The sequence below is a fragment of the Rhineura floridana genome, chromosome 3 (genome assembly GCF_030035675.1).
Source record: "Rhineura floridana isolate rRhiFlo1 chromosome 3, rRhiFlo1.hap2, whole genome shotgun sequence".
Lineage (NCBI taxonomy): Eukaryota > Metazoa > Chordata > Lepidosauria > Squamata > Rhineuridae > Rhineura > Rhineura floridana.
This window is the reverse complement of record NC_084482.1, coordinates 56,229,631-56,251,867: the sequence shown is the minus strand read 5'-3', so window position 1 is coordinate 56,251,867 and position 22,237 is coordinate 56,229,631. Positions and strand designations below refer to the sequence as shown.

At 40.1% G+C, this 22,237-nt stretch overlaps 2 protein-coding genes across 4 annotated transcripts in view; both read left to right on the top strand.

The window, feature by feature from the left end:
* Positions 1 to 2,383, top strand: part of FASN (fatty acid synthase) — a 74,492-nt gene extending 72,109 nt beyond the window's left edge. Inside the window, exon 43 of the mRNA XM_061615966.1 lies at positions 712 to 2,383. Within this exon, the coding sequence (XP_061471950.1) occupies positions 712 to 849 (138 nt within the window). The 3' untranslated portion in view covers positions 850 to 2,383. The remainder of the gene's footprint in view (positions 1 to 711) is intronic.
* Positions 2,384 to 16,644: 14,261 nt separating this feature from the next.
* Positions 16,645 to 22,237, top strand: part of DUS1L (dihydrouridine synthase 1 like) — a 30,832-nt gene continuing 25,239 nt past the window's right edge. Inside the window, exons 1-3 of one of the 3 annotated variants that reach the window (XR_009761290.1) lie at positions 16,645 to 16,863; positions 18,362 to 18,608; positions 20,241 to 20,349. Coding sequence is in view for 2 of the 3 variants with exons in the window: in XM_061615965.1 (XP_061471949.1) it covers positions 18,372 to 18,608; positions 20,241 to 20,349 (346 nt within the window). In the remaining variant the exon portion in view is untranslated. The remainder of the gene's footprint in view (positions 16,864 to 18,361; positions 18,609 to 20,240; positions 20,350 to 22,237) is intronic. The other 2 variants (XM_061615965.1, XM_061615964.1) reach the window with 2 other exon arrangements.

Below are 22,237 nucleotides of genomic sequence, written 5' to 3'. Positions count from 1 at the left end.
GTTTATTTCAGAGTATCTTGCTCACAGTTACATATAGAGTGCTGTTCTTCCTTCCAGAATTCTCTGTAAGTCCTGGAGTGGACTTACCTATGCCTGGCCCAGAGCATTCTGGAGTCCTGGTCTGGATCAAGGAATGGCTCTGCCAGGAATATTAAAAGTCGCATTAGCTGAAGGAACTAAAAGATTTTTTTTCTCTTATAGAAATGTGTCTCTCTGGCTTTGCACCCACCACAGCCCTTAAAGTAACATTAGTTGCAATCCTTCATCTGCTTATGGGTGCTTTAAGACCCACTGAAACCAACAAAACTAGCATTCATAAATGTTTGCAGCCATCAGTGTACATCTCCCTGCTGCTCATTAAAAACTGAAATGGTTCAAAAGTCATGAGGCTTAACAGCTGAAATTTTCATGATGTAACTCCCAATCTAGACTTTCTGCAAGAATTTCTCTAGCCTATGAAGCAGCAGCAGCAGCTGAAGATCTAGTTTACTAGATTATGAGAATTATTCTCCCAAAGAAAGGACCCTTAGGCCTTGCTTGACATGTTGTTGGTTGTGATTGATTTAAAGAGAATGTGGAAAGTAGTTAAAAGAAGCAAAGGGACTTTCAGGTATCCTTGGATTATTCTGTTTCCTGACTGAAAAGACAGAAGACATATGGAAGTAAAATGTGTGTGTAATGTTCTCTTTTACATCTCTGTGCCCTATGCAGGTCTGTGATGGAAAAGTATTTGTCCATATTGTTGAAGGGGACCATCACACCTTTCTGGAGGGAGATGGTGTTGAGTCAATTACTGGGATCATCCACAGCTCACTAGCAGAACCTCGGGACAGTGTTCGAGAAGGCTAGATACTTGAGAAACTCTGCTGTCACTGCTACAGAGAATTCAAAGCTAACCCTTATGACAACCCCAAGGATCTCTTCCTGTAATCCATCATATCATCTGCTCTGAAGCCAAGTCTAGGATGTCCTCTTGACCAGAGTCCCCCTCCTCTCTCTCCAGTACAGGGACGTCGTTGTTGCACTGTTGCAAGGACCTATATCAATGGCAACGATTTACACTGTTTGCAGTATGAAAAAGAATTAGGAGCAGACTCTTTTTTTGTGTGTGTTTTTGTGCTTTGTATTGTATTGTATTGTTGTCTAAAAGTATTCCAAAGGATAAGTGAAACTAACCAAGCCCAGTAAGTAAGGAGCGAAGCTGCAACTGATTTTGGAGACTCCTTTGTCTGTGAAGAGTCAGTCTGTAGCAATATTAGTAAATTAATTCCACTGAGGCTTTTTGTGACTGTTGTTTCTAATCTGAAATATTCTAGATATTTATTTCATTGTTAATTTACTAGAGGCTCACTGTTTTTTGTCACTGACTAAATAAGGACAAAATATTCCATTTTTTCTGCTTGTTGGTTGCCTCATTTTTAAAATAATTAAAACCAATATTCATCCTTAGAACAATGTGGTCGTTCAAACAAGCACCACCTTTCTCAGCAGAGGGGTGAGGTTTCTTCTGCTACGTTGCCAGTCCTATACTCAGACTCTGAAGGAAAGGACTGGTAGTTTTGAGCACATTTGATGTGTGTTTCATAGCAGAGGTGGTGGGTCACATTTTAGATACTTCCTGCATTCATCTGGGGAATGAATGGGCCAGGTATATACAGCTTTCTGTACCCAATGTAATCATTTCCCCAAAATATTTCAATCTAACTTCTTAATCCTCCCCACCCATTTACAACTTCAAGGATTACCTGGGGCTCAGAGTTTATATGGCTTCTTGTTGACAAGAACCTGATTTAATTGTCCCACAGCTGAACCATCTCCCTCACTCATCCTTTAAAAAAAGAAAAAAAGATCTGTAGAGGTTATCAATAACTGCCTAAAACACTTGTGGAAAAGCAAAAACTGGAGTACAGTAAGCCTTTTCTTGCCTCTTATATGTTGGATATGCTTGTAGGGGAATCAGTGCATTTTTGCTGCATCAATGATACAGAGGAGGCACACGGAGCAACCAGCATCAGACAGGATTGCTGGGCCTCCCAAAACTGCTTTAGAATTCCGGTTCTCTGCTGGATTATTTTACCAGCTCTGGAGCATAGAGACTGCACACACATTCCATACTAGGCTTTGGAGATAGTTGGCTAGATGATCCTCTGTGGACAGGCAGCTTGGTGGCTGGTTTTAGTTCTTAATTTTAAGAAAAAAATCCTTGGTTTTAGTTCTTAATTTTAAGGAAAATTCCTTGGAAATCTGAAATGTAAAATGAAAACATTTCCAGATCAATCCTGTTCTGTTTTGTGTGTGTGTGTGTGAGTGTTTTTACTTTCATTTTTACATTTCTTTGGTGAAAAAGCTCTGGAGTGTCCTTTCTTTTGTGGCTCTCCTGGAATTAAACACAACTTAAACTCTGCCATGACTTTTCTTGACTATTCTTTCTTTATTCCATGCTTCTTTATTTTTACATAATTTTCTATTTCTTTCTGGAAAGAAAGAGAGAGAGAGAGAGCCCAATTCCTTCAACTTAATATGGTTTGAAGACTGCAAAAAGCATTTTCCTAGTTGGGCAGTGGCTACCTCTTGCTTTGATGCCTCAGGCAGGTACAATCCAGTTACTATACTACGTAACTGGAACTCATGTACTCTGAAATCTTCACCTTGGTTCTTCTTCCCATTGTGATTTTAAAAGCTCATTCACATAACTGGCTTCATTTCCCCATCAGCAGAATGGGGCCAACCATCATGCAGGGCTGTTGTAAGAACTGCTGCAAACAGTGCTAATATTGACAAGAAAACTTCTTCCAGGAATTGCATTTAAGTAGGTTTACCATATAATCCTATATATATTTATTCAAAAGTAAGCCCCACTGAGTTCAATAGGACTTACTCCCAGGTAAGTGTGTTTTGAATTGCAGCTTTAATACGCCAGGAGCATTGAAATTAAAAAGAAGAGTCAGCTGCATCTGACTGGGAATATCAATTTACTTGCAGAAGCTAATCTGTGTGTCATAGCAAATGACCTGTAAAACACCTAAAAATGAAAGTGAAATGTTTTCAATAGTGAGGCTATTTCTGCATTATTAGAATAACGTAAGTTATTATGTTACATTGAAATCCTAAAGCATGAGATCCCCTTGGGCTGCTCTGAAAATCTTTTTAGACATTTTTACACATGACACTGACACTGTAATCCTATACATAACCTGCTCAGAAACAAGACCTATTTAAGTTCAGTGTAACTCACTCCCAGGTAAATCTGTATAGGACTGTAGCCTAAAAAAAAAATCTGAGCATTGAGCATCTCTTGCATGGTTCATGTCATGTTTGAATTTATTCTCAATCCCAGACTTAGTGAGAGAACCCTGCCCGCATAAACACTGTACTAACCTTCAAATGAATGTTCATACGTTGGGAGCAGGGCTTGCCACTGTCAACCCTCCCTCCCCCCAGGCATACGTTCACTCACCCTAAATTATCCAAAAAGGACTATTGTCTCACTTCTGAAAAGAAATTTCTTTACTGATACAAATGAATTACATATTTCTGAATAAAGGCCAGGACAGGTTTTCAAAAGCGTAGGTCTGAAGTACCCCAATTAGTGTTAACCATTATTAAGAACAGTCAAACTTTATTTTATTTAAGAATTTCTATGCTGCCTTTCTGAATAACAATTTCCCCCCAAGGTGGCTTACAAGCAATATGACAAAACATTTTTTAAAAAAATATTCAAGGTAAAAGTGCAGACATAATGCCTAACTACAGGAAAGGCACAGGTTTAAGTTGCGTGTCAGATGGGAAGGACTTGAAGAAAGAGATGTGGTTTTACAGCTCACTCCAGGTTCCCTAACGGTGCAATCCTATGCATGCCAACTCAGAATTAAGCAGGGGATCCCAAACTGATCTGTAAACTTCAATCAGGTAGTCTGTGGAGTGTCTGTGAACAACATGCGATTTGATTTCTATGGAATTCAAATTGTAATACAATCAAATACAATATAAGGAATAAAAGAAGCAATACAATTATAACTAAAGACATCTAGCACCAGGCATTACAATTACTATAACAGGCAGAAAAACACACTAAATTGCCTGCCAAGACCCTCAGCAGTTTTCAAGTGGTCTGTGGGGGAAAACGTTTGGGAACCACTGGTGTATAGGATTGCAGTTGAAGCCCAGTTAATAGCTGAGCTAGCTATGCATCCACACTGGTCATTAGTCATTGTATAAAGGAGCCATCTGCAAGAATCAAAGCGGAAGTGTAGTGTCTTTATTTAGAGAGCAATACTCCTGGTAATTCTTAAGCAAACGTTCAGGGTGCTGGTTGTAACAATGGGATAGGAAATGGATATTTTCACTGAGGTGTTTGAGGGAAAGAAATACAAAAGTTCTTGCATTCTTCATTTCAGAATGTAAGCTATTAGTCCAGGAGTATCTAAACTTTACCATGGCCCATGTAAATGTTATGATGTCCCACGCTGAGTGGAATCTGCTCCGATAAACAGCTTAATAGAGCCTGTATTGTGTAGCTCCCATTAACTTTATTATGCTTCTCTGGGTGTGTGCTTCTCTTTTGCTTATACAAATTTGAGCAATGCTATCATCTCTTGACTCATAACCCAGAGGGGGAGCAGACAGACAGGTCAGAAGAAATAGTAGCGCAATTCATGGAGGCCCCAAGACCAAACTGGAGCCTTAGCCTGTCAGCTAGGAGCCCTTTGAACAACATACTCCTGAAGTGGAATTTCCCCCCCAAAATACTCCCTGGGCTAGGTTCCTTTGAGGCACTGGGTCCACTACAGATCTCGTGCTCCCCAGTGCCTGCTCATCACCACAGGCAACATACCAGACAGCAGCTAGGAACACAGGAAGCTGCCTTATCCTGTCAGACCATTGAGCTATCTAGTTCAGAATTGCCTACACTGACTTGGCAGTGCCTTGTCAGGATTTCAGACAGGGAGTCACTCCTAGCCCTACCTACAGATGCTGGGGATTGAATCTGAACCTTCTGAGTGGAAGGCAGGTGCTCTACCAGTGAGCTACAGCCCTTTCCCTGCTAACAGAGGCAGAGTGTTAGGCTCCACACCAAAGGCCTACTTCTTTAAGGTTCTCGTGAAGAATATGGAGCCTGACAGGTGTAGAGCCAGGAGGCATACATAGGGGCTCAGTGAGATACCGTAATTGGAACAACTTGTCTGCTTGGAACTATTCAAGATCCTGCAACAATTGCTTGAAGCCTACCTATTAGCCTGATGGACAAACGGAGTACAGTGGAGTTAGCACTCCTCCTCCCTCCGCCATGCCCTATTTTTCCTCATGGGCTCCCGCTTGGACAGTTCAAGTCAGCCCAGAGACCTTCAAATTCCCTCCCTCCCAACCCCCCCCAAATATTTGATTCCATGCAATGGAAGGATACAAGTGTTTATACGCTAATGCCAGAAGCCTTTGAGGAAAGATGGGAAAACTGGACTGCTTGGTCTTAGAGGACATCATTGATATAGTGAACATATTGATGGAACGGAAAAAAACTAGTGGGACATGGTTTTCCCTTGATACAAACTACATCGGAAGGACATATTGGAGATGGTGTTGCTCTATACTTGAAAGAGGGCATTGAATCCAACTAGCTAAAAACTCCAAAAGAGGCAGACTCCTCCACATAATCATTGTGGATAGTGATACTGGGCCCCAAGAGTAATTAAGTACTGGGGATGCTCTATCACCAGGGCCAGTTCTAAAGGGCGGCCAGGTGGGGCACTGGCCCGAGGGCCCCTGGAGCTACAGAGGGCCCTCCACTCTCCTTCCGCAATCAGTGGAAGCATCTGCGGACCGCCATTCCCCCGCTATCCCCACGCTTTACCTACCTTTCCATTGTTTTTTGCGGTGCGCAGATTTGCCATCAATCAAGATGGCAGCCGAGGTTTCCTTAAGGGGCTGAAGCCTCTGCCGCCATCTTGGCTGTTTTGTGGCTTTTTGGAGGGGGGGTGGAGGAAAGGGTGCCCCAAACTAAAAGCCATATAAACTGCTGCTCCTTGTACCATGTTCACTTGTGCTGTGACCACACCCACGGTTGGCATGTGGTCCTTGGGAGGTGGACCAGCAGATAATGTGGCCCTCAGGCTGAAAACTGTTAAATCTAATCTATTTAGGATTCTGCCCTCTATTGTCCAGAAGAAAGGTCAATATAAATTTACAATTTATTGATACAGTGCAATAAACTAGTATTCCGCAATGCTCTTCTCAGAAGTCTAAAAAAAATAGGTATGCAAGTGCAAATAGTCAGATTAAGTATTTTTTTTTAATGTAATTTCTTGACTCCTTCATAATGAAAGAGTTTGGAAATGTTTTTACAACTCTGAGGTTAGAAATTGCTTAGATTGTACCAAAAACATTGTCTATATGCTGCACATTAAGAAATTCACCCAAGATCCTTTTCACTCTTAAATGTATACATTTATTAAGTTTGTTAGAAAACTACAGGCACTAGAATAGGGTACAAAATTTACCTGAAAAGAAAAATAAAATCACAATGTTCTAAGCAGCTAATGATAAAAGATTTGAGGATGCTAAAAACTGAAGGACATAGTTATATATTTCTCCTCTGTGTTATGCATTAGATTATCACCATCATTATTTTATTAATTTACATTTTTAAGATAAATTCTTATGTCTGAGAGAGCCAAAAAGCAAGCTTGATCAAAGTGGCACTGAAGTCAGTTTTCAAACTTCACAAATCTCTTTTTCAGATAGATTTTTAAATTATTTTTAACACTATGAACAAAGCTCATATACAGTACTAAATTAAGGCTGTCACCTTTCTCTGATGCAAGTTCGATATGCTTTTACAATCTCCATGACAGACAGAAATTCATCAAGCAGGTTTTTGCTATCAGAGAGGCAGTGAGAAGTAAAACTGCATTTACTGAATTTCTGCCTGCCATGTCACTGTTACAGAGTCTTTGTCAAGAAAAAAGATGGCAGCACTTGCCAGGAAAAAAGGGTAGGTAATATTCCAGCATGTATCTAAAAGGGAAACAAACCGCTGGGAGCCAAGAACGTCAGTAAGTGGCAAATGCTCTGGATTCATCCTCAATTTTCCAACCTACAGAGATGCACATGGATGTATCTACTACTGAATCCTGCTTTTCAGGTTCCTCAGCAAGTATTAATGTCATGGAGTTGTTGAGAAGCATGACTAGCAATATTTAGTAGTGGGTAAACGTGCAACTGCTGTTGGCAATTAAATATGAGGTGTTGTATTAAGATTATTTAAAGGCCATGTGATTTAAAAAAAAACAACCATATCATTATTACAGCATTCAGCAAAATGTGCCCCCCTACTGGACACAAACATAAATTGCAAAGTAGTGGAAAGCAAGAACACGGAATTTAAAATCTTGGCTGAATTTCCTGGTGTAGGGTGAAATATACCAACATAAAGGTCAGACTATCTCTGGCAAGCTAATATTCTGCCAAGTCCATCTTTTCAGACTCTTAGTCTGTTCTATGACTGTGAACGTACACTTTCATCAGGAACAGTTTGGTGATAGCTATCAAACCAGCAACACATGGCAAGAAAGTGAACCATAGCTCAAAGTGCATTGTTCTGTGCCTGCTATGGCATATGGCACAGGTGATCTCCTGTACAGGCTGCATATAGAACACTGGACCCAAAATCTACATATTTATTTATTTTAAACATTTATACCTATGGCATTTTACCTGATGGAGAACTTTATTTGTTCTTTTTGAAGACATCTACATATGCCAGGTCCTAGAGAAACCACTCATAGCTAAGGTTGCTACCTATGCACATGTGTGGTGCAATCCTATTCATGTTTACCCAGAGGCAAGTCCCACTGGATAATAGTCAACTTTTTGCGCTAGCACAAGAGTTAGCACAAGCGCAATGGGGGTTTCCCTCTCTCCTCCCCCCAGGGACACCCTATACCATCCCCAAACCTGTTCCTGTGGGTTGGGGAAACTGCCAGAACAGATTAAGGGGGGTCAGGGGGGAGAAGAGAGGGAGATTGTTCCATTGTGCAAGGAGAAATTCTTGTGCGGATGGAACAATTACCTTAGTGCTACAATGCATACAACCAGTGGAGGATGCCCAGTTCGGGCAAGTGGAGCACTGCCCCATCAACCTTGGTCTGCCCTCAGTGAGCCTTCCTTCCTACTGAGCAGCTAGTTCAGGTGATGGTCCTGCCTGTCAGAATCCTCCTCCTTACTCTCCATGTTGCCCTTGTAGAATTCAACAGGGAGGAGGAGAGAGACAAAACTAGAATTAGTTGGCTCTCCCTGTCATTGGTTCTGGCTCCACCTGCTGTTGGGCTCCCTGCCTTCTGTTCCAGTTATATATTTCTCCTCTTTGTTATGCATTAGATTATCACCATCATTATTTTATTAATTTACATTTTTAAGATAAATTCTTATGTCTGAGAGAGCCAAAAAGCAAGCTTGATCAAAGTGGCACTGAAGTCAGTTTTCAAACTTCACAAATCTCTTTTTCAGATAGATTTTTAAATTATTTTTAACACTATGAACAAAGCTCATATACAGTACTAAATTAAGGCTGTCACCTTTCTCTGATGCAAGTTCGATATGCTTTTACAATCTCCATGACAGACAGAAATTCATCAAGCAGGTTTTTGCTATCAGAGAGGCAGTGAGAAGTAAAACTGCATTTACTGAATTTCTGCCTGCCATGTCACTGTTACAGAGTCTTTGTCAAGAAAAAAGATGGCAGCACTTGCCAGGAAAAAAGGGTAGGTAATATTCCAGCATGTATCTAAAAGGGAAACAAACCGCTGGGAGCCAAGAACGTCAGTAAGTGGCAAATGCTCTGGATTCATCCTCAATTTTCCAACCTACAGAGATGCACATGGATGTATCTACTACTGAATCCTGCTTTTCAGGTTCCTCAGCAAGTATTAATGTCATGGAGTTGTTGAGAAGCATGACTAGCAATATTTAGTAGTGGGTAAACGTGCAACTGCTGTTGGCAATTAAATATGAGGTGTTGTATTAAGATTATTTAAAGGCCATGTGATTTAAAAAAAAACAACCATATCATTATTACAGCATTCAGCAAAATGTGCCCCCCTACTGGACACAAACATAAATTGCAAAGTAGTGGAAAGCAAGAACACGGAATTTAAAATCTTGGCTGAATTTCCTGGTGTAGGGTGAAATATACCAACATAAAGGTCAGACTATCTCTGGCAAGCTAATATTCTGCCAAGTCCATCTTTTCAGACTCTTAGTCTGTTCTATGACTGTGAACGTACACTTTCATCAGGAACAGTTTGGTGATAGCTATCAAACCAGCAACACATGGCAAGAAAGTGAACCATAGCTCAAAGTGCATTGTTCTGTGCCTGCTATGGCATATGGCACAGGTGATCTCCTGTACAGGCTGCATATAGAACACTGGACCCAAAATCTACATATTTATTTATTTTAAACATTTATACCTATGGCATTTTACCTGATGGAGAACTTTATTTGTTCTTTTTGAAGACATCTACATATGCCAGGTCCTAGAGAAACCACTCATAGCTAAGGTTGCTACCTATGCACATGTGTGGTGCAATCCTATTCATGTTTACCCAGAGGCAAGTCCCACTGGATAATAGTCAACTTTTTGCGCTAGCACTAGAGTTAGCACAAGCGCAATGGGGGTTTCCCTCTCTCCTCCCCCCAGGGACACCCTATACCATCCCCAAACCTGTTCCTGTGGGTTGGGGAAACTGCCAGAACAGATTAAGGGGGGTCAGGGGGGAGAAGAGAGGGAGATTGTTCCATTGTGCAAGGAGAAATTCTTGTGCGGATGGAACAATTACCTTAGTGCTACAATGCATACAACCAGTGGAGGATGCCCAGTTCGGGCAAGTGGAGCACTGCCCCATCAACCTTGGTCTGCCCTCAGTGAGCCTTCCTTCCTACTGAGCAGCTAGTTCAGGTGATGGTCCTGCCTGTCAGAATCCTCCTCCTTACTCTCCATGTTGCCCTTGTAGAATTCAACAGGGAGGAGGAGAGAGACAAAACTAGAATTAGTTGGCTCTCCCTGTCATTGGTTCTGGCTCCACCTGCTGTTGGGCTCCCTGCCTTCTGTTCCAGTTATATATTTCTCCTCTTTGTTATGCATTAGATTATCACCATCATTATTTTATTAATTTACATTTTTAAGATAAATTCTTATGTCTGAGAGAGCCAAAAAGCAAGCTTGATCAAAGTGGCACTGAAGTCAGTTTTCAAACTTCACAAATCTCTTTTTCAGATAGACAGATAGATGGGCACCAGGCACCACTGAATACAACCCATTATATTCTAGGGGGGTTACTCCCAGGTAAAGGCTCATACCCCCTTATTTGGGAACAGATCCTCATGAACTAAGGGATGCTTACTTCTGAAATACACACACATAGGGTGTTGCAAAGGATGTGCCTTAGTCACCAAATAGATTAACTACATGGCACAGTGCTCAGCCCCAAATTATAATGTAACAAGGCGAGCCACAAAATGACATATGGGCACCAAATCCAGAAAACCAAGAATAGTTAATGAGTTACGAGGGCATGGCAAGGATGGACAAGGATATTCCTTCTACTAGTAATGAGTATGGTAGCTATCTATCCCATTTGAATTTGTTGGTCATTAGATAATCAACCACATTTTAGCCTTAATGGGATGTCCTACAAACACCAATTCAAAAGAAACAGCACAATATTGTACCAGTATAGGACAAGGGTGGAGAACCTCTGGCCCATGTGCCAAACTTGGCCCATCAGGAGTTCAAACTTGTCTCAGAAGGCTGTTTTCCCCAAACCATGCCCACTTGCCCCACACATATGTGATGTTGTGTGTGGGGCAGATGGAGTTGCCAATAGATAAGAGCCTTGAAGTGTGCTTTAAAGGACTATGCAGGGTTCTTTGCAAACCCTGTGCGGTGCTTTGAAGTCCCGACTTCAATTATATTCTTGACTTTGCAGTCCCAAGTTATATTATACTGTAGTCAACTTCAAGCATAATGGGTAAATGGGAGAGTTTGAGGAGGGGGGAACTGGAAAAAGCACATGGAAATCATTCTTACTGCTTTTTATTTTTTAAACCAAGAGGAGATGGGTACTTGAGCGGTGGAAAAAAAGAAACCAGTGCCCAGAAAGAAGTTAGATACATAACTGAAAAAGTTTTCAAAATGTTGGCACATTGTTGCAAGGGGAGGGAATGGACTCAGGTGTTCATAACCTATGGGTTCCTTTTTGGAGGAAGAGTGGGATATAAAATGAATGAATGAATGAATGAATGCATACATACATACATTTTAAAGGGTGGCCCACTGTTCCTGCACTCAGGTGACACAGCAGGGGATACACTCTAAACAGAATACTGTAATGCTGTAAGACTGCATGTTTGGCCAGAAGAGAGTTAATGGAACCAGTAGGATTACTGGTTCTTAACGGTTCTGGAAAAAGAAGGAGGGGCCAAAGCCAAGATGCTGGAAAAATATTTCTGGTTGCTTGTATATATACTCATACCTAATGTTCTGCTTTTTGAGGCGTTTATACTGTTGTAAGCGGTCTGCTCATTCAAACTTCTCGTTAGCCTGCATTGTAAGTCATAGACTGATTTATAGATTATATATGTATGATTTTATGTTTATGTGAGTAAATTTATCCTTGTTGCTTTATTTATAGCCCCTGATGAAGGCCTGAAAATTAACAGGCTGAAACGTGTCGGGCTTACAATACGAATAAATTTCTATTCTTCCAGCATCTTGGCTTTGGCCCCTCCTTCTTTTTCCTGGTTTGGATGCCAGCCACTTTTTGTCGTTGTCTTAACGGTTCTGGCAAGCATCTCGTTACCGGAAATTTCAGGTAAATGGTCCACAATAATTAGAAAAGCAGCTGAGAAGCCATTTTGGCAAAAGGGTACGTGCTCTCACCAGTGCCGGTGCCAGGCTATTTTGCGCCCTAGGCAAGGCTAACAACTTGCACCCCTCAAAAAACAATTGCTAACTTCAATTTTCAAAAACAGATGTCTTGTAGAAAAAATGAAAAGCACAAAACTTGAAACTGCTAAATTTATTTTAAATTGCAAGAATAAGTAATACAACAATCTTTGATTATCTTTCTCATATACAAAAGAAAATGTTTTAGCACACAAATAATTTTGAATAATCTTGTGAATTGTGATGTTAAAATTTAAGTCTCTTAAAAGTTTCAATTTCAGGCACATCAAAATCTCACTTTGCGTGCCTTTTCCTTTGTAGATTTTGCCACCAATTCCTTCAGGTTAAGTGCTGATGCTTGGGCAAGTTCAATTGATATAGTTGTCAAGCCAACTAGTCTCTTTTGCAACATTGTTTTTTTTTTTTTCAATAATTTTTATTCAAATTTTCATAAAACATACAAGACGAAATCATAAAACATTCAAAGACAAAAAACAAAATCAAAAATAGTTAAACAAAAAAAAATAAAAATAAAAATAAAAATAAAAAATAAAGAGTAAAATATTGACTTCCCATTTGTCAAAGATCAGATCAGTTATAAGTCTATAATATATAACAATCCTGTCTCTTAAGTCATATTATAAAATCACTTTCCTCCAATAGTTATCTTACTTAATCATCAAATCTCATAAACATTACTTTATTCTTTCCACAAAAAGTCAAAGAGAGGTTTCAATTCTTTAAGAAATATATCTATCAATTTTTTTTTTCCAGATAAGCATATCGATTAATCCATCTCATTACTAATTATGATAATCTTATTGTCATAACCATAGTCAAAATAAACATTTCAATTAATCCATCACATCAGAATCTGTTAGGTTCAGTAATTTCAGTAGCCATTGTTCTATTATCCCTATTAGTTCCATTTTCCATCTTCCATCTTCAGTAGTCTTGTTAAGTCCAGTAATTTCAGTATCCAATCTTCCATTATCAGTATTCCATAATAATCTTGCTGTCAAAGCCATAGTCATATAGTAAGAGTCTGATGGGAATTACCTCTATCCCAAATATTTTCTTGCCATCCATTCTGAATAGGTTGCTGAAATACTGCTGTAAAATCATATCTCTGTTCTTTTTTTCAAAATACACTGGGTCATCTCTTGAAAGTTTTTCCATTGTCACATGGCTGCAGTTAATTCCATAGATTTTCTCTATATTGGGCTCCATCACGTCATTCCAGTCCAGAAGATTATCCATGCCATTGATAACTTTATCTCTAGAATCTTCATTAATTTCTTCAGAGATAACATTGAGTTCCAAACAATAGATTTTATTTCTAAAGTCCATAGACTCCAAATCTTTTTCCTGTTCCACGTTTGTTCCAATCTCCGGGGTCTCCTCTCTCACAGGGACCCCTGTTCCAGTCTCCAGGGTCTCCTCTCTCACAGGGACCCCTGTTCCAGTCTCCAGGGTCTCCTCTCTCACAAGGACCCCTATGTCTTTAATCTCCTGTGTCTCCAAACAATAGATTTTATTTCTAAAGTCCATAGACTCCAAATCTTTTTCCTGTTCCACGTTTGTTCCAATCTCCGGGGTCTCCTCTCTCACAGGGACCCCTTCCAGGGTCACCTCTCTCACAGGGACCCCTATATCTTTAATCTCCTGCGTCATTTTACTCAATTCAATTTTCAACTCCTTACAACCCTGTCGCAGGTTTTGTTTCGTTATCTCAATCTCATCCATTATTTTCTGAAACATAGTTATTTCCAGATTCTCAGCCACTTTCTTAATTGCCATTTTAAAAGAAAAATATAGGAAAACCACTTCTTATTTCAGCAACAATTGGGTTAATACTCCAAACTTGGTGACATCACAGTATAAACAGAGCAGACAGCCTTATCTCTCCATAGTTAAGTAAACAAAATGCAGTTCCCAGGATCGAAACAATTAATGGCAATCGTCAGAAAACAGATTCGTCAAAATAAAATAGACCAAAAAGAGAGTAGTCTCAGACAATATAATATTCTTCAAAATAAAAATCTGGAATAGAAATCCCTCTTCTGTGTATATCTTTAGAATGCAAATCCAGGACAGCTTTTTGCAACAAAAACAGAGATAAGCTATTAATTAGTGCGTAGCAGAGAGAAGTTATGGCTCCCCAGTGAGATGTCAAAAACCGATCAATCTGGCAAATCTCTTTTAAACAGCAACAATTTAAGTCAAGTAAAAGAAAAATATAGAAAGAAGGGTGCTTGCCTGTTAGTGCGTTCTCTCTTAGAAGATAAGATGAACGTTCGCTTTATCAGATAGAGCTTGCTGTTGAAAATCCGACCCACCTTCGTCGGCTGGACCTCGTCCCATAAATTAATGAGATCTGGTCGTCCCAACAAAAATAGGCTTTGAGGTTAATCTCTTCGTTTCTCCCTACCCGGGAGAAGTTTAATCAGTCAAAAAAAAAAGAAAAAACTGACTGATATATCTGAATAAGCTTCTTTTGAGGCAGGAGCCCGTCTCAAAAGCAGGCACAGGCTAAGTCACCCTTCCCGGAAGTCTCTTTTGCAACATTGTTGAGCATATGTAAGTTTTTATAAGTTTGAGCTTTAAGAAACTGCGTTCACCACTTACCACTGACACTGGAAGTGTGAGAAGGATCCTTAGAGCAACAGAAACATTAGGCTTGTGTCATCAAAGATCTCTGTTAAAGCATCATATATACTACCAAGATGATATTTCAGTGGTTTCAAAGCATCGATCCGACACTCCCACCTTGTTTCGCTCAATGGCTTAACAGTTTATTTATTTATTTATTTAATTACATTTCTAGACCGCCCTATAGCAGAAAGCTCTCAGGGCGGTGTACAACAAATAAAATCACAATTAAAATATGAGCAAGTGTGGAAAAAAAAATATATATAGTACAATTATAAAACATTAATAAAATTGCCATTGAGATTTAAATTAAGATCATATTAAGTTTAAAATGTTAAATTAAAATATTTAAAAATTTACAAAATTTAAAAAGCCTGGGCGAAAAGGTAAGTTTTTACCTGGCGCCGAAAAGATAACAGAGAAGGCGCCAGGCGTATCTCGTCTGGGAGGGCATTCCATAGTTCGGGGGCCAACTTAGGCAGTTATGCCTAAGTCTGATACATGGCTAGTTAGAATTTGCCAACACTGAGTTGATGCAGAGAAATAATTATAGATCTGTTGAACCAAAATGAAGAAACTAGTTACTTTCAGACAACACTTAGTGGCATCATTGACTACCAAGTTTAAAGAGTGTGCATTGCAGGGCACAAAAAAGGCACATGGGTTTATGTCCAGGACTCTCTTTTGTACGCCATTTTCTTTGCCTTTCATGTTACTTCCATTATCATAACCTTGACCACACAGATTCTCAATTGGTAATCCTATTTGCTCAAGCTGTCCAAGAAGAATTTCTGTCATAAAGGCACCTGTAGTCTCCTTTAGTGGAACAAATCCCAAGAAATGTTCTCTTATGATAACCTCAGGCTCAGACATCTCATTATCTGATGGTTTGATTATATCAACATAACATACAATCATTGTCATTTGTTCAATATGACTAACATCAGGTGTGCAGTCCAGAATAATTGAGTGGTATTTGGCTGAGTTTGCATGTGCTAAATTTTTCTGCTTTATAGCACCTGCTAGAAGCTGTATAAGCTCATTTTTTATATCTTTTCCTAGGTAGTAAACCATTGTTTCTTGACCTTTAACTCTGCGCAAATGTTCATTCATGATAGGATCAGAAAGGGCTAGATATTCTACAAACTTCAAAAAAAATCCATTGCTAGCACTGTACAACTTTTCAATTGTACCACGAAATGCCAAGTTTTGCATGCCAAGAACTCTGACCAAAGCAATCAAGCATTCCAAGATTTGTTGCCGATATTGTTCGTCTTGCCTAATTTTCTGCTGGTTAATATCATCAATTGTTTTTCCTTTAGATAAGAGCAATTCAAGTTCTCTCCAGGTCTAATATTTTTCTAAATGGTCAGTATTCCTCTCATGTGAAGAGAGAATTGCTCCAATGTTCTTCCAAGTCTTTTTAACCTGTTTCTTGTAGGGTTGATGCACCATTTTAAAAAAAACTAATCTGTATAAAACTGTGCCCCTCAAAGGTCAGTACTGCACACCTCTGAGGTCTGCGCGCTAGGCGGCTGCCTGGTTAGCCTAATAATAGCACCAGCCCTGGCTCTCACCCGCTCCTTAGCTGTAGGGAAAGGGCAAGGTATTTAAAATAGGACGCCATAAAACCCAGGATCCTGTTTTGGGATTTTTCAGATTTTTTTTTTTAATGATGCCTTCAGAGGCAGCAAGCAACGACATTCTGTCATAACACAGGCCAGGAATGGGGTGGTGATGGAGAGTTTGTCCCTCACCCCTGACATCCGAGCACTGTGCAAAAGATGCCGTGGCCCTCAAGCAGCCACGTTCCACTCAGTGCTATTGAAACCAACGCTGAGGAAAATAAAACCACATTTTCCCTGAAATACCTCCTGTCTTATGCTGAACTGTTCTCTAATGATTTTGCCCCAGGGTATTCTGCTAACTAAAAGAAACTTTACTTCACTGTCGCCCTCTGAGAGCTTGAACTTGGCAACATTACAGTATTATAGACCTAGATGTGCGGCAGACAGAGGGTACTTAGTACGCAAAACCTGCCCGCTAGGGGGAAATCGAGAGGCACCGGATCCGGCCGGCCCTATTCATCTGCGCCTTCGTTTCCGAAGGAGCCGGGTTTAAAGTTACGCCACCGCTGTGCCGGTCGGAGTGGAATGTAGGAGGCGCCGTCCAGACGTCTAAGCGCCCTACCTGGGGCTCTGCCTCAGTAGGAATCAGGTACCCGTAGGGGAGACGAAGCCCCTCGGACAAGGAAGCGGTCGCTCTGGAGGGTGGGTCCGGTTCCTGGCCTAAGCTTCGGGAGGGCTGTCACGAACGTGAAAGTTGCGCCAGTGCGAGCAGCATGAGTTGGCGCGGTGATGAGCGCTGGGTTTGGCATGCTTTAGCTAAGCAACAGGGCGTATGCCGGCCTTGGCAGGTCTGTCAGCAGTGCCTCGTTGTAACGCAGTTCATTTTGTTCCACATAATGCCAGCCCAGAAGGAAGCATGGAATTGGCTTCTACTGTTTACTTATGAAGGGAGGGCGTATTGCCAGCGCTATAGAACAGTCACTCTTTCCTCTTTATTTATCTGACAATAAGAAAATGCGTACCCACCCTTTGGAAGCCCACACCACTTTGTTTTCACACGTGGTAGCATAGAAACTATTTCATAAAACTATGATAAACAAAGTAAACAACAGTCAATTTACTGTAACCAAATGAAATCAGCCAGATGGAACTGATGTATCTTCTCCTATCTCATCTCCTGATAGATCTTCCCAATCCCTAACCCTAAACAGGGCTGGTAACATTCCAGTCCTCTGAGCTTGCCTTCAGTTTAGTTAAAACTTGATGCTGGTACCTAGGAAATGTATATATTTTTTTGACTTTGTACTGGTCCAGTGCCTAAGTATTTGAAATATGCGGGGGTGGGGGTAGCCTCAGCCTTGCTGATAGAGCTTCATAGGGCAGGGAAGAAGTGACATGCCTGTCACTTCTTGAAGCTTTGGTCTGCCACCCCCTCTTTTTTCCAACAGTTTGCCCAGTAAATCTAAGGATAAGAAGGTTGTCTCAGTGCTATTTATGTAGCAGTGTATAATGTTTAACGTTCAGTAATTTTGAACACTGCCTTACTAGGATACAGTAATGCAATGATAACAAACTAATGAGATACTGTTTGGACTGGCAACTAATGAAAGTGAATATTGTTACAAGAGATCAGGTAAAAAAAAAGCAAATTGAGGCATACTGTAAAGTTGTGATTCCTGTCTTCTGCAAGGCTGTGTGGTGTTGGACAGCTCACATCAAAGTTCACAGAATCATAAAATAACAACAATGAAACATAAAAAATAAGTAGGAAATACAGGATATTCCAAAATATGGGATACTTAATATTCCGGGGGGGGGGGGAAGCATTTGTGCTTTTGTAACAATTCCCTAGAAGAACAGAGGAGAGACCTGTAAGTATATTGTCTGCATTGCACATTACATAGCTTTAAAAAGAAAAACTAACAGGGTTCTACAAAGATTTATTTTCCTTACATTGTTTTGTTTTGTGGTTTTTTGGGGGGGATGGAGGAAAGGGTGCCCCAAACTAAAAGCCATATAAACTGCTGCTGCTTGTACCATGCAGTTCTCATAAACAGGCGATACCACTATGTCAGATATTTTTTTTTTAAATTGCAATAATCATTTATTAAAATCAATTAAAGAATATAATTAATTTACAAGTATCACTTACTAGAATCAATTAGAGAATATCATATCTCCTGTTTCTGTTTCTTTCCAGTCAGAGGAAGATGCCCAAACTTAAGGGCTTTGAGTTCTGGAGAAACACTTTGAGAGGTGCCCGCTTTGTGGTTGCTCCCATGGTGGATCAGAGTGAACTGGCCTGGAGACTGTTAAGCCGCCGCCATGGAGCCCAGCTGTGCTATACCCCTATGCTGCATGCTCAGGTCTTTGTCAGAGATGCCAATTACCGCAAAGAAAACTTGTATTGTGATGTGTGCCCTGAAGATAGACCTTTGATTGTGCAGGTAATAGCTGCCTCAAAATTTCACTCTAGATTTTTATACTCTTTGTAGTGTTATCTTTTTGCATAGTGGCTTTTGGAAGAAAGTGCTTTATTTTATAGTTACAGCGTTACAATAGCCTTTATAAAATTATTATAACTGTAGCTGTGTGAAAGAGGACAAGTTGCTATGGAAAAATACATACAGTAGGGCCCCGCTTTTTGGCTAATATGGCACCAGCGGGGCGATCTGCTGATCTTCTCCTCCTCCGGGGCAAGCAGACCCGCGTGCTACAGCTGATCCCGCTGGAGGAGAAGAACAGCTGTAGAGCGCTACAGCTGATCTTCTCCTCCTCTGGCGCAATCAGCAGGTTAGGTTCCAGACCCCCACGCTACAGCTGATCCACTTTTCGGCAGTTTTCGCTTTTTGGCGGGGGTCTGGAACCTAACCTGACGTATAAGTGGGGCCCTACTGTACTGGTAATAATATTGATATTATATATATAACCCAACAATTTGGCCATGTCTAGTAAGCCAAATTCTTCCCTTCATTTACAGAGCAATCCTGCTGGGTCAGGGAATGTAGTAGTGGAGGCAGATGATCTGCCAAATCCAAACCCTGCTGGATTTATGCCATAAAGTGGGGACTGTGACTTCCCTTTCCCCTCCCTTTTTTTTTGGGGGGGAGGGCTTTATTTTAAAAAAAATTCCTTCCCATTGATCTCAATGGGAAGGAGAATCAGTGCAGGGCTGGCATATGTTCCCCTCATTCCAGGGGTGTGTTAGAAAATGAGGTCTGATCCTAGTAGCTCCAGTCCCTCCCACCACCAAACACCCATAGAAGCCTTCTTTTTGCCCTCTCTGCCATCATGCTTCTGTAGGTGGATCTCCTGCTCTGCCTGTAGATCTACATCTCTGCCTATGGACAAATAGATCCACACAATCCTATAGTCCCTGGGACACCCTCCCAGGGACCATAGGATTAGACTTTTGCAGCTGGAACACTGCAATTCTTTGAGTATGTTAGTGTCTAATTAAAATGATGCAGACCTTCCCAAGGTTCCTGCCCTATCCAATTTTCTTCCATCACGGTAGAGCAAACCTTTTTTGGGGCGGGGGGAGAGGTACACAGGATATGCAAATCCAGCATTTGTTTAATAGGGTTGGGAGACCGTAAGTCTGTAACTATGTGGTGGAGACGTGTTTATGTATAAGAACTGTGCAAGTATTAGAATCAAGACTATAACAGACAAAAATGAAATCTGACACAAGTTCTGGTTTGAATGCAACTGCAGAGAACCACATGATTTCCAATACACACAAAACCATGATGTCCAGACATGTAGTTAGTCCATCTGGATATTTATGGGGAGGGCTAAAGTGAATGATATTAGGATAGGGAACTGTGTGCTGCGGGATATGAGGAATTAATCTGGAAGCTACAGGGGAACTTGCCAGATAGGCAAAAAGGAAGTGTTTAAATAGATAATGTTTTGGAGTTAATGACAATGATAATTGACTAGGAGGTTAACTGAGGTTGACATCAATAAATAACTGAGTAGTAATTTATTGTTATATAAACTCATCAAATAGTTCTAGTACTTAGGTGTTAAAGTCATGTCTGGCTTATTCTTTTGCTTGTATACATCTTTCACAGTTCTGTGCCAATGACCCAGAAGTGTTTGTCCAGGCTGCCTTATTGGCTCAGGATTACTGCGATGGTATTGACCTGAATTTGGGATGTCCTCAAATGATTGCAAAAAGAGGTATGTACAAACCACAATCTAAATAATTTAGACTGCAGTGCTGTGCATGCTTACATGGGAGGAAGCCACATTAAACACATTGGGATTTACCTCTGAATAAAAATGCACAGAATTGTGTTGCTAAGACATGCAAGTATACTTTTGGGCAATTCCAATCCAAATGAATTTGTGAAACTTTACAATCCAATCGTAAATTACTGCCCAGTAAGTGTGTTTAGGAATGCAATCTTCGTTCGTGCAGCAACCTCAGAATCAGCCCTTGAAGATAACTTTTTTTAAAGCAAAAACTGTTTAATTAATTCTGTTGAACCACTTCTATTTAAATGCTTTCTTATGAAATACCTTGCTGAGCTGCCTTACTATTTAAGCTTCATATATCACTCTAATTCAAATTTATATTTAGAACATGAAGGAGACTGTTATCTGAAAATGCAAAGGCAGATCAGACTTCTAGAAACTCTTAATTGGTGTGAGCAGAATTGAAATGTAATTAGAACTCCCCAGTTAATATTACTAAATCGGAGTGGATAAGCCTGAATATGGATAAACATTCAAAAGGTATAAAATACCATGGAGAAATTCTCCAATTAGATATTTAAGAATCTGGATCACAGAGAATTCAGAAAATTTTAACAAAATACAATTATGATAAATTAATACAAGAAATAAAAAATGAATTAGACACAAGTAAAAACATAATGGTTGGGGAAAATAGCAGCATTGAAAATAATAATATTACCTAAATTGTTATTTTTATTTTCCAATATACCATTAGTAGTTAATTTAAAAAATGATAATTGGCAGAAATTATTAGTTACCTTGTCTGGGATTAACAATTCCAAGGGTGGCTAGGAAAGTATTATCAAATATGACCAAGGACAAATGTGCCCACTGGTCTAAATCAGACTGTATTTTCTTAATAATTTGGGTAAGGTTACAAGTAATCATAGACCAAGTAAAGCAATTCAATAGGGTACGGTCTAAAGTTCCAGACCCTGTAAAAGCCTCGGGGCAAAAGATCATCCAGGGACATGAGCTCTGATTTAGCCGGTTGATACTATATCCAGAAAAGCACCCAAAGTTATTAATGAGAGCTGTTAAATCAAGGATGGACCTCTCTGGGTTTGTGACAAAAAGAGCATGTCATCAACATGCAAAACCACTTTATGTTCCTCACTTGTCCACCAAAAACCACTGATATCCACACATTTATGAATGGCACAAGCCAAAGGTTCTCAACATACATCAAAAAGTACAGGTAATATATACTGCTTATTTTCTGGACTTGTCTTAAAATAAAGAAACTCTGGAGCAAGGTGCTAAAAGAAATAGAAACAATTATAGGATATTTACTTCCAGCAGATTCATTGGCCACACTCTTTGGATATATCAAAGACCACATCCTTACAGATGACAAAGAAATGGTTATTGATTTACCTGCTGCATGAATATCCACATGTTACACCTGGAAAAGGCAAGGACTCCCACACTGCAAGATTGGATAAGTGTGGGACATAGCAAACATGATAAAATTGACTGATTTAGTCAGAGGGCAGACATGACTGTTTTGTGGAAAAGTGGAGTGCGTTTATAATGTGCTGGTGTAACAAAGTGCAGGAAAATGTAAATCCATATACTTTCTTAGTTATAATCCAGTAGTTCTCAGATGTTTCCCCCATGGACCATTTGAAAATTGCTGTGGGCCTTGGTGGACCACTTAATGATTTTTCTGCCTGTTGTAGCCATTGTAATGCACTGTGCAACATGTTGTATGATTTTTGTTGAATCAAGATTAAACTTCTGAATTCTAGCTCCCCATTAACTTCACTGCTAATCCTCTCCGCACCTTTCAAGTGCTTCCTTTCCCTGTCACTTCCAGTCTGTCCAG